Source organism: Tachypleus tridentatus, unplaced genomic scaffold (genome assembly GCF_004210375.1).
Source record: "Tachypleus tridentatus isolate NWPU-2018 unplaced genomic scaffold, ASM421037v1 Hic_cluster_2, whole genome shotgun sequence".
NCBI classification, from domain to species: Eukaryota; Metazoa; Arthropoda; class Merostomata; order Xiphosura; family Limulidae; genus Tachypleus; species Tachypleus tridentatus.
In genome coordinates, this window is record NW_027467782.1 from 25154335 (window position 1) to 25167907 (window position 13573).

Genomic DNA, 13573 nt, shown 5'->3' on the forward strand with positions numbered 1-13573 from the left:
CAAGTGTGTGTACATATTAACTGAAAGCATGAATTCATATATTGTACATAGCTATTTTTGATATTAAATTAGTTTTCATAATTTTTTTGTGTTTTTTCAATAGTTAGGTCACTGATATTCTTAGGGTGAATAAAACAAGTGATAAAAGTCTGCTTAATGTAAATCACACACCACAGCATTGAAGTGTTTTATCTTGTTACTCTCAACATGGCTACAGTTCAGTTATATTCATCTCTTGCAGAAAGGTGAAAAACTATTTTAATTTCAGGAACTGATCCTAAATCTGCACTGTATTTTTTTTACAAGTGAAAAGAAGAGTATTTACATGGACTTGAGAGATGAAGGTAATGTAGTTTATTTTTATCTATGCATCTATTATCTACTAAAATGTGAAGTATAAAGGTCTTTTAAATCAACTGTATGGTTTTCTGTGTTTGTATTATTAGTGTTAAACAACTTAAACATTTTAAGTGTTTAAATGGCAATCTTCAGTTGTACCTTGTAGAATATTAATGAAGATAAATCTAATTCTGTTAAGGGTTTATATCTTTCTTTTCAAATATAAAAGTTTAAATTCTATATTTTTTGTCAAGATGAATTTTTATCTAATAAATAAGTTTGATTTCAATCAGTTAAGTATTACATACTGCACTTGATAAACCAGAATAAACATATGATGTCATAGAAGAATATTCCTGCAGCTTTCAAATAGTCAAGAATATTTTCAGAAATAAAACCACAACAACAAAAGAAACAAAATTCCTGTCTTTGATATTTTCCTCTTTTCCTTGAGCCTTACATTAAGAACATTTGTTCACAATCATGAGAGCTCTGGGTATCTAATATGTTGATAAACCAAATTACTGCTGCAGTAATATATGATCAGTGTATTGACGATAGAAATTCCCATTATAGCTGAACATGCTTCTGGTAAGATTTCCAGGAATTTAGTTCAACGTTATATGCAGACTTTAATTTTCAGGAAATTAGATTCATGGGTTTTGCCAGTGATTTCTTCTTCTTTTCAGTAAAACAATATTTCTAAGTGAGAATGTAATAAATAAGAAGACATTTGGACTCTGTTTTTCTTTGTTTTAACACTTTTTTTTTTAGTCTGTCATACTCCACACCATTTCAGGAGTTTTAGTTTTCCACTACTTTTCATGCTTCCAAGTTGTTTGCTTTGGGAGAGAATTGCTTCTCATACTTTTGTTTCTGTTGATACCAGTTCTACTAGGGGACCAGTAGATGTTGATAAATTATAAATAATAAATTAAGTCCTCAAATTTTACATCATATGTATGCTAAGTATTTGTACTAGTAAATAGGATAAGCACGACTCCACTTCAAAGTTAATGACTCATGAAGACAGAGAAGCGATACAACCCTACAAAATAAACATAAAACTAAACAATAAGCTATTTGTGCTCTGTCCACCATGGATAACAGATATCGAGACTTCGATTTTTAACACTTGAAGTCTACCGACATATCGCTGTGCAACGAGGTTGGGTTGTTTTGAACTGATATGGCATTAATATTATTATACCAAACTTCTAGAAGTCAATAAAATACTTTTATTAAATAGGTGCAGAGCAAGATAAACTATCAACTACATTTGTTAAACTTTGTTTATATCTAACAGGATTTTTGATTTATGAGCTTTCCTGAAGAAAAGTAGTCAATAATTTGTTATGAGCCTAAAATATATATGTGGTATTGTAAATCACAACAGGTTTCAACTCAAAATACATTCATAATTAATGATAAGTAAGGATTTACAATCCTAAAATCAGGCGTTTGATTTCCCATTGGTAGACAGAGAGGATTTCCTGTTGTTGCTTTGCTATAAGAACAACACATTTTCACAATAAGAGAAAAACATAAAGTGACTGGAAATGTTTGAAAGAAGATATTCCAAAAATATTAAAATTATTTACGAAATCTTGAGTTTATCATCTTTACAGAAGAGAGTAAACAGATCCGGCATGGCCAGGTGTTTAAACTAGTTTAGCAAAGTTTTAAATGTTTTCACACTTGAGAAGGTTTAACAATTTTCTAGAGGTTTTCTTTTCCTTTCTGTTTTCAGTCACTTCTTTATCAATTAATTGATGTACATTATAATATCTACACAAATTTTGTTCAGTATTCTTTTTTTTGTAAATAGCCCAGCATAGCCAGGTGTTTAAGGCACTCGACTTCGTAATCTGAGGATCACGAGTTTGATTCCTCATCACACCAAACACGCTCGACCTTTTAGGCACGGCTTTGTTATAATGTGACGGTCAATCCCACATTCGTTGGTAAAAGCGTACCCCAAGAGTTGGTGGTGGATGGTGATGACAAGCTGCCATTTCTCTGGTCTTACACTGCTAAATTAAAGGCGGCTGGCGCAGCAGGTCCACGTGTTGCTTTGTGCAAAATTTGAAACAAACAAAATTAAGTGAACCAACCACAGAATACATTTAAAATGCATACAGATCTGGATATAAATGCTTATTTTACAACAAAGTCACAAATTATATACTAAACAACAAAGAACAATTTGAACCAATTTTTCTTAACAGGTGTATCTGAGGCAAATACAAGACACATCATAAACTATGAAGACACGATCCTAATGAAAGAAATATTCATACATGAACTTCTTGAAGCAATAAAAAACACAGAAACAAATCTCTGGGTGAAGATGAGATACAAGCCATCCTCCCAAAAAAGGGCACTCCGAAATTGTTTGATCACCAAAAGCACTTTTAACTTATCACTATCCTCAGAACACATACCAATTTCTTGGATGCATGTTAATATACTAATGTTCCCTAAGGTATGAAAGCCAGCAGATAAACCTAATGGCTACTGACCAATCAGCCTGATCAGCTGTGTAGGCAAAATTCTTGAGAGAATAGTCAGTAACAGACTCTCCACATTCTTGGAGATAACATGAAAGTTACCAGAAGAACAAAACGTATTCAGAAAATTTAGACAACAACTGACCACTTAGTCAGACTCACTGAAGAGATAGTCGACAGCTTTAACAAAACCAATGCACTGTCTCCTGGTTTCTTGACATTGAGAAAGCATTTGATACTGCATGGCACAATGGTCTACGGTTACATGTGAAGGAAATGTGACTACCGCGTGGAATTATTCGCTGGTTATCTTCCTTTTTGAAAAATAGAAAATGTGGAGTAAATGTAGAGGGAACCTTTTCTGAGTACTTTACTCCAGAAGCTGGTGTACTTCAGGGAGGGGTGGTCAGCCCTGTACTCTTCATCATGTATGTAAACAATTTGCCATTGAAGGATCCTAAGCATGGATTCTCCTCATAGTTTGCTGATGATGTGGCAGTATCGAAAAGTGCCACAGCACCAACAACAGCAGCCATAAACATACAACAACAACAACTAAACAGAATAAACGATTATTGTCAAAAATACAAAATAAAAATAAATTCAGCAAAAACGCAACTTGTCTTTACATAGTTGACAAGATACAAAAAATACTTCAGCCTGAAGTATATGTGAATGGAACAATACTTCTGCCTACCACATTGGCAAAATTTCTAAGTCTAGCCTATGACACAAAATTAACCATGTAAACGAAATTAAAGTCTGGCGAAGAACCAACTATGCTTGGAGTCTTATTTGCAAGAATAGTGGAGCATCAACAGACAATACACGAAAAATATACAAAACATGCATCAGACCAGTAAATGACTATGCAGCTCCAGCATAGTAAGTGACAAAACAATTAAAATGAAGTTGCAAACAATTCAAAACACACTCCTCACAACAGCATATAGAGTTCCCAGAGAAGCAACATTCAAATTCATACACAAATATTTAAACATACCAACCATACCAAATAGACTCTTACATCGTACAAAAAAGTATTTTGATAAAGATTGGATGAAAAATGAATTATTAAGCGAACTAGAGAGGTACCTCGTACATGATGAAGGTAGTCCTAAACACTTCTACCCGATCAACACATATTTTAAACACACACAAAATGAATGAAAAAAAAGATAAAATAATAATATATATTTAAAAAAGGGCCACCATCAAACTAGACTTCTTACTGACAAGGCAAAATAATATCTGTATATGTATACCAGTACATGGACATTGATCTTAAAAGGGTCGGAGTAAATTCAGCCCACTCTGACTCTAAAACAGGAACTAACACCAACCAACACTGCATGATCATATAAATAAAGAACAGCAGAAGAGGTCAAAGAGCACCTGACCCTCCAGAGTACATATGATACTCAAAACCCAAGAGAGAGAACAATACTAAGTGCTCTATTTATTCTCAAATTTTGCTTTCTCATTGACACGTTGATCCTACAGATAAAGATATCTTCCTAGATCAAAATTAAAGATTTGTTTCTTTGAATTTCGCACAAAGCTACATGAGAGTGGCTGCGCGAGCCATCCCTAAATTAGTCGTCCGAAAGTGAAAGATATACTCAGTAATAGATATTAGCTACTTAATACAAAAAGCTGTTCAAGGCGTTGAGTTCAATACCTTCACGTTTAACTCTTGTTTGTGTGGGCATTGCGGTTATTAAAGCACCGAGTGTGATAATAAATGTTTGTAAATATAATTTCATCTCCACTATAACTTTATATCTATTTGCACTAAAATTTAAATGTTTTATGTAACTAAGGTTATAAAAGTTTCCTAATTTCTGTGTTGCTAAGAAACTAATTCATTGATGATATTTTAATGTAAGCACGTGATTTTACAATGCTTAGAAGCAACAAAGATGTCAGACAAATAATGTATTATAGAAGTTTCGATTAAATGCCTAAAGCTGACAAAGTACAGAAACTAGAAGGTGAAAAATTTGTGGTAATGCCACAGAACCACAATTCAAGTTGGAAACAGCTTTGATTTCAATTCAAAATATACAAATTTAAAATGAGATGGAAAAATATTAAGATTACGTGTTTGTGTGTGTGTTTTCTTATAGCAAAGTCACATTGGGCTATCTGCTGAGCTCACCAAGGGCTAAAGATTACGCTGATTTTATTGCAAAATATTATTGTTTGACAATAATACTTGTTAGATAATCACAATTATTGTTATGAAAATTCTTTAAACAACTCGCCTGGCAGGTATATTATATAACTTAAGAGCAAACATTTGGAATATTGTGTTCAGTGTTATTTTGAATTTCATGCAAAGCTACACAAGGGCTATCTGCATTAGCCGTCCCAAATTTAGTAGTGTAAGGCAAATGGGAAGGTAGCTAGTCAACATCACTCACCGTCAACTATTGGACAACTCTTTTACCAACTAATAGTGCAATTAAGTGCTACATTATGAAGTTCATATGGCTGAAATAGCGAGCATATTGGGTGTGATCGAGATTCATGTTACTGAAGGAAGAAGAGTAATAACATTCATGAAAAGATGTTTTACACCTTACTAAATCACATGTTCATTGCAAATTTAATCATTTTAAAAGAGACCAGAAAATAGAGAGAATGGTGTTTCTGATTTTAAATATTTCTTGGGGAGCATGCCTCTGCATCTTCCTTAAGATATTGTGCATAAAATATGGTGAAGAGTCACAAGCCAGCACTACATAGTACACTGACAGGATTATTTCCCTGATTCATTAGTATCACCCACTTAAACATACAGAAAACCTTGTCTGTTGATCTTTTATAAAGAGATCTTAATATAACCTTTCCATCCCTGGAGTAATTTTAGTAGCTGTGGTGTGAACAATTTACAACAAATCACTGTCATTACTCAGACAAAGCTCACACAATATTTCAAGTGAAGACTATCGAGGACCAACTAGTGACTTGAATAGAAAGATAACTTCCTCGTTTTTACTTGATAATCTGTTTAAGTTGCATCACTCTGAACAGTCCTTTATACATCACTATTCCTTCTTGTGTAAGAAGACCAAAGCTGTATACTACTTCATAAGTATTTGGTGGATCAGAGCAAGATGTATTGATTATCTTTCTCATGAAGTAGTTTGATCCTAGAGGCACTTGTCACCTTGTAATTCAGACGTTACTTTTTGTTTCATAAATGTTTAACAGAATTTGAATTAATAACTTTTTCTTTAATTATGTTTTTTATGTAAATCACTAAGATTTTCTACACTTAATCTTTTCCCATAGAAAGGGATTTTAAGATTATAAACTTTATTTATTTCAATATAATTTCTTCAATAAAGAAATAAGATTTGATATAAAATTGCAGAAAGACTTGCCAACATTATGGTTAAGAATCTAACTGAAATGAGTCTGAGGTAATTAACCACCTTAAAACAAAAGTATCCAAAACCAAATAGTTAGTATTAAGCTGTATTTTAACAAAAAGATTAGTTTTAGGACATTGAAAAACAAACTATATATTATGTATTACAAACATTCTCCCTGATTTTATTCCTCACTCATGTTTAAAATTAACTGTAGCAAGTACATTTATGAAAAGTAATTGTTTACAGCATCCAATCAAGAGCAGTTTTCCTGATGAAGTCACTGGTGGTGTTTTATCAAAAGTGAAAAGAAAATTAGGCTTACTAGAAGTTTCCAAAATGGTAAGTGTATCTAAAGAATTTAAAAAAAATGTACTTCAAACTAAAACATTTAGGCAACTGATTGTGATCCACATGCATATTCCATTGTCAATTAGATTATACTCTATTAAACCTGTATGTGTGCTTGGTCATTCTGACCAGTTTTGTAATCTCCATGTAAACATGAAATTACATAAACTACTGAAATATTCTAAATATACAAAGTGTATCATCATGAGTTTTGGCAAATGTTTATCTAAACGTTACATTCCTTTTGCAAACTTAAATTATATTTAGAGAAAATTGCTTTCATAAAACATTTATCCTTTAATTTATGAATTCTCTGTCAAGTAATTCTGTGTAAAGTGTGATTTGTTATGCTAAGAATAAAATTACTTGTGTTCACCTAATGGTTTTTATGCTTAATTTACATTACTCATTATGCCTTGAAATGAATATCATTTTTTTATTTTTCATAGATCTTTAAACTTGCTCTCTTATCTTCTCTACCATAACACCAACTGTAATGAAAGTAGTGAAACAAGTGTTGAAGTACATAATAATTGCAGATTGTGAAAATGCAATAACAATTTTATTTTTGCACAGCCTCAGTTTTCTAAACATTTCCAATTTGGCTGCTTTTACTTTACAATGTCTTTCTGACCCTGTCTAATGATATAACTGTGAAATATACACAGTAGTAAAACTTATCCAACCGACTGAAATACGAAGTGAACAAGGGCACTGAACATTTTGGAGCTGTTATGAGGCAGATTGATTTTTTGTTCAAAACTGGACTCTTTGTCTCTTTATCTAAGTTTCTCTCAGGACCTTGGCCTTGAACATGCTGTATGCTGTTCAACATCTGATACTTCAGCCCTGAACAGGGTCTTTCCACACTTCTCCAGTTCAGAGTCTGTACACTGGGTTCCACTGGCTCTACTTTTTGGGAATATACAGTCTGGCATTCTTGTTTTTGGTCTTCATATTTAGGTGTAGCTGACTGAGTTCAGTATGTCATAGATTGACGTTGCTGTCTCTACTGATCAGCCCACCACACAATGTTTTATTACCACCTCTGCCTGTTACCTTTCTCTGAATCATCTGAGGAAGGTTGATACTTCCAATTGGTTGTACTATTTTCATTGCCAAACATATTTTGAACCATACTTCTATTCCCTAGTATACAGATGGTTTAAAATCAGTTTGTTACTTTAGTTTCACTTTTCCCCTTCTCTCTTTGTTCTGATTTATTTGTTTTTGGTATTTCCTAAGTTTGGTGTTCATATCCCTTCATTTTATATCTAGGTGCTTTGTCTTGTCTATTGTTTTTTATATTTCTGTCTTTTGAAATTGCTCCTAACCCTTTGGAATCCAGGGTTTAGACTTCAGAGGTTATTCTTCTTTGGAACCAGTCCCAGTCTTTGGTCCTGTCAGTGCCTTCCTCTCTCACTTCATCTTCCTGTTTACTTTCTTCTCTAACAACCTGGGGCTTTGTATGTCCTATCTCATAATTTCAATCTTCTTTTTTCATACTTTACCTTTCTTATTGTTCTATTTTCTATCTACTTCTCACTGATCTTCTGTATCTTCATTATTAACAGAAGGAATTATAGAATCTGTCTCCCACTCTACTATGGATTTTTATTCTAGTCTTTTGTTGTCCTCATAAAGTTGGTTTTTTATACTGTTCCCTCAGTGTGGATTCCTGTACTTGGTGAGGGGACCTCCCAGGTAAGGTTCTGTTTTGTCTGGTTACCTTCTCTGGGATGTAAACATCCACCCACATGTTTGCCGTGCGTGGCAACCTGTGAAGGGGAGAAGTGGATCTTGGTGGTTGAGGGGTCCAACCCTAATACACCACTTTGACCTTGAATTCCTGTAGATGGGCGGCCTTTGGGTGCCCCCCCTTGGGTCAATCAGCTGGTCCACTTGGGCTAGAGTCAACCAAGTACCAGTGTTGGAAGTTCTCAACAGGTGTTGTGGGCGTTGTGCCTGATGCTGGTGTTTGGGTATAATCCTCACAAAATCCTGGCGTTGCTGCATTGTCCTTGCATGACTTTGTAGTGCATCCCCTCGTAGGACTCCATGCTGGGTGGGGTCAGTGGGTTCCGAAATTTGTCTTTTTTCCTATGGATCCTCCTTCAAAAAACTTAAATAAAATAGTGAAAAAACAGTCAATAGGTAAGCGACCACGTCTTGAAGACTCTGAACAGCAATCTTCAACATCTGTAACACACGTACCTCATTTTCTTATATTACATTCTCTTTCGGAAATACCTTTAGGGCAATTGTCCCCTTTTTTATTCAGAAAGGACTAGAGGGACTTTCTGGCTCTCCAAAGTCAATAAAGAAGCTTTGATCTGGAGACATATTGGTTGAAACATCCATATCCCAACACAGTGAACTCCTCTTGAATTCAAAGGCAATTGGAGATGTACCGATTGAGGTTACCCCTCATGCTACCTTGAATTCATCACGAGGAATTATTGTTGAGAGGGATTTGAAGAACATCCCCGAATCAGAGATTCTCGCTGGTCTCTCCACTCAAGGAGTTTCTGCAGTGAGGCGCGCATCTCCACTCACAAAGATGGAGATACACTGCCAACAAATACCCTCGTTTTGACATTTACATCATCACGTGCACCTGCCACCATCAAGGCAGGTTATCTCATATGCAGGGTGCGCCATACATTCCAAACCCTCTCCAATGTTTCCAATGTCAGAGATTCGGCAACTCAAAGACATCATGTCGTGGTTCCCTGACATGTGGTCGTTGTGGTGGCAAGGACCACGATGCCTATGACTGTGACATGGACCCACATTGTGTCAACTGCAATGGTTCTCACCCTTCCTACTTTCGTTCTTGCTCAAAATAGTTGGAGGAAAAATGGGTGCAGGGTTTGAAAAGGACACATAACATTAGTTATCCCGAGGCTCGGAAAGTGCTGCCCATCACTTTATCTCGGACATATGCTGCTGCATTTCATTCCACAACTACAGTGGGAGTGCAGACAGATCTCTCTGTGCCTCCAAGAGAATCGTTTTTAAAGCCAATGAAAATCCTTTTGACCTGCATGGTTAAACAGGTCGATGAATCGACTTCAACACCCATCTCTGTCTCTGTTCCACCCATACATTCCAACAAACCTGAAGATCCACATCCTTCAGTTTCATATACAGGCATTTCTTCTGATACATCTTTTTCTCCCACCCCAAGAGGCAAAACAATCATTCGTTCACGTCCTCAGTCACTGGAATCCCCTTCCAATAACAAAGACCTGCCCACTCGGCCCAGGGCAGGATCCACAGAGGTTGATAGACCTCCTCTGACTAAGGACAGTAAGGAAAAAAGACGTGGTCATAAACAGAAGGGTTCTCCAGCCATTTCACCTACCCGTTCTTAAAAATGGCCACCTTGATACAATGGAACTGTCGAGGTTTATCTTCTAATCTGGATGTTATCAAAACACTTATTGCTTCCTACCATCTTGTTTGTCTTTCCTTACAAGAAACATTTCTCAAACCTGCTGATACAGTCACCATTCGGCAGTTTTCTCTGTACAGAAATTTTAGGCTGAGTGATGGACGAGTACATGGAGGAGTGGCACTGTTGGTTGATCAGCATCTGCCCACCCTGTCTTTGTCATTCAACACACCCTTGGAGGCCGTAGCCATCCGTGTTTCCTTGGGCCATACCATCACTGTTTGTTCTCTCTACCTGTCCCCTGGAGAGACATATGATCAATCATACCTTGATGCTCTCGTTGAACAGTTACCATCTCCATTTCTAATCCTGGGGGACTTTAATGAACATCATCCCCTCTGGGGAAGTGCTTTTATTGATAGGAGGGGTCGTTCTGTAGAGCGTATGCTCTCTGATCACAATCTTTCTCTTTCAATACTGGTTCTTCCACTTATGTTCATGCACCTAGTCAGTCCTTTACTACTATTGATCTCTCAGTTTGCTCCCCTTCATTATTCTCCCATTTTTCATGGAGGGTTGACAGTAATCCACTAGGCAGTGATCATTTTCCGATCCTTTTGAGAGAGAATGGCCGTGGTCGATGCCATCCTACCCGTGTGCCCGGTGGAAGCTGGATCAGGCAGACTGGTCCACTTTCACTGCTCTCGCAGAACTTGATCCTGCCATTGTAAATCAGCCATCAATAGACGACTATGTGGCAGCGGTAACTGGCTGTATTATACAGCAGCTGCTGTTACGATTCTCAACGACAGCACTATTTTAAACATGTTTTTCCTAGGGTTTATCTGTAACATTGGACAGTGTTATTGGTGATGGTGACACTGTTCACCTTGATAAAGTTTTAGTTTTTTAATGGCTATTAATCTTTTAATCTCATTTAAGTGTTGAATATTTATTCATTTCACCTTTTAATTGTGGTTCCCTTTTACAGTTTCCTCCTCTCTAGTTCCATTTGACATTGTAAAATGGCCAGAGCATATATAACTTCGACACCAGGACTGGAAAGGCCAACTTCAGATGACTAACGCTGCTGTTTGAACTACCCGTTAGTCGTCCTGGGGAGTTGTTATTACATTTTTGCTACATGTCAATTAACACTTTTATTACTTTACCTTTTAGTACTGGCCTTAATGACACATAACCCAGAACCAGGACTGGAAAGACCAACTTCAGGTGACTGACGGTGTTAGTCTTCCTGGCGGGTTATGATCATTACCATTGTGCTACAAAAAATCCTTTACAACTTTGTAGACTGGATGTCAACATTGGTTTTATAAAATATCTGTTTTAATTGCTGTTTTGTTTTACCTTTGTTTCCTTTACAAATTTTACTCCATTTACTTTCCTTTTACCTTTTTACTGGACATTTGGCTACTCATTAATTCGATTTTGCTATATGTCTTTTAAAACTTCTATTTTACATTTTGTTCGTGGCTGCTATGACACATAACTTGGAACCAGGACTGAAAAGGCCAACTTCAGATGACTGACAGTGGTTCTTGAACTTACCTGTGAGTCTTCCTGGCAGGTTATGATCATTACCATTTTGCTATGTTGACTAGGTGTCAACATTGGTTTTATGCTTTTTCTGTTTTTCAATGATGTTTTGTTTCACCATCATTTCCTTTTATGTATTTTACTACATTTAATTTTTTTTACCTTTTTACTGGATGTTTGGCGCAGATAGCCAGCTGCTTTGTGCCATAAAACACTAAATTAATCAATTAATTCTTATCCTGTCATTTTTTATCATCTCTGAATCACTCTTTTCGTTAGAGAGGTCTCTTGATTTATCCTTTTCTGCTTTAACTGTTTGGGATCACTAACTGATCCATCTTGCATATTCTTCTTTGGGTGAGTCAGACCATAGACATTTTTGCATCTCCTGCCAGTTTCAACATAGCACAGCCTCTATTCGTTGTTTGTCTTTGGCGATCTCACAGACTGGTATGTGAACTAAAAGTAACACATTTGTCTTCCATAACTTATATAATTATGCAGTTTCCTTTTCTATGGATTTTGCCTCCTACCAATTTTTATTCTCCAATATACCCAGAAGATCTAGTGTGATGACTTTTGTTTGTTTTATTTTCCAGTCATTTTAATGTGGTTTATATATATACGTATTATGGTACCTTGATTAATGTACACATTTCAACAAATTGAAAATTCCTCATTGATAAGAAAAAATAAAATGGATGGAAGAAGGTGATAGTCATCTGATACAATGTTACATGAAGAAAATCATCTTACACTTCTCATTCCTGGTGCCATGGGAAACCACCAAGTTGCTGTCTTTACCTCACAGGTATGACTTAACAAAATCTGTATTGAACATAGGAGAATGGAAAATATTAAACCAATCTCCTCCTTCTAAGAGACCAGTGTTGAAATGAAAGTTTTCTGGGAATATAATTGACATAGCCAATTCTGAACTCTTATAAAAACAAAACAAATAAAACAGACAATTCTTTCCTGATCTTTCTGACATCCAGTTCATTTTCTTTGCCTTGTCAAGAGAAAACTTGTGCTTATATAGAGATTGTGTGACCTTCCCATTGGTTGAGGGCTACAGCAGTGTGATCGTCATAAGCTGTTATAATGCACGTGGGAGCTTGTTCAAGGTTGATGGCATGTGATAGTTGTATGTAAGTGAATAGCTCTTAGTGGTGCAGAGGTAAGTAGCTATATGAAAATATTTTTACCTAAGGGAGATTTTAACCCTGTCTCTTGACTATTGAACTATCCCAGAATGAGTTAAAAATATTATAACATTTCTTGTCATTGTAGTTTGCGCAAACTAAGTTTTACTCTGGACAAAAGTTTAAGGAAAATAAATTTTGAATGTGATTACCAAGTTACAGATAAATATATTTCACTTGTAAAGGGTTCAACAATTCTTGTTTCAGGAATTTGATTTGGTTTTAGGACTTACAGTATCAAGATAATTATACTCACTATAATTTTCAAGTATAAAGGTAGAAACTTTTATTTCAAGCCAATTTGAATTGCTATTGATTGTAGAACATCTGTTAATTAGAAGGTTTGTTTGAAGTTCCTTCAGAATGAACCTAATTTAAGTTTCTAAAATGCAGAAATTTCATACCTTCTATACTTATGTTAAATAGTGTTCCTGATGAAATATAGTGTGCATGTTGTTGTATATAAGATTTCTAAGACAAATGATTTTTTTCTTTTTCTTACTCTTTCTCATGATACTGATATTTGTTTTCGAAAAATATTTTACATTTGAAATGTTTATACCTAAAGTATTACGTCCCTTGAAATATGTTTTTCTGTAAAAAAAGAGAAAGTATGCAGATGTACTTGCTTGTCAAAAATGTAAATGGTACAAAATAATGAAGGTACCAAACATTTGTAATGGACATGTATGGAAATATACAGGATAAATAGAACATACATTTAAGATACTCTTTTAAATATAAATACTTTCATTGAGTTCTTCCATTTACGTGTGTGATAGGATTGTTGGTTTTAATTCCTAAGAGAAGTTACTTGTAAACAATTATATACTT

General features: G+C 35.3%; 1 protein-coding gene across 4 annotated transcripts in view; it reads left to right on the forward strand.

Annotated features, from left to right (window-relative positions):
• LOC143242898 (uncharacterized) overlaps nucleotides 1-13573 on the forward strand; it is a 247365-nt gene that overhangs the window by 207120 nt on the left and 26672 nt on the right. For all 4 annotated transcript variants that reach the window (XM_076486501.1, XM_076486502.1, XM_076486503.1 and 1 more), the window contains exon 4: nucleotides 6479-6571. In XM_076486501.1, coding sequence (XP_076342616.1) covers nucleotides 6479-6571 — 93 coding nt within the window. The remainder of the gene's footprint in view (nucleotides 1-6478; nucleotides 6572-13573) is intronic.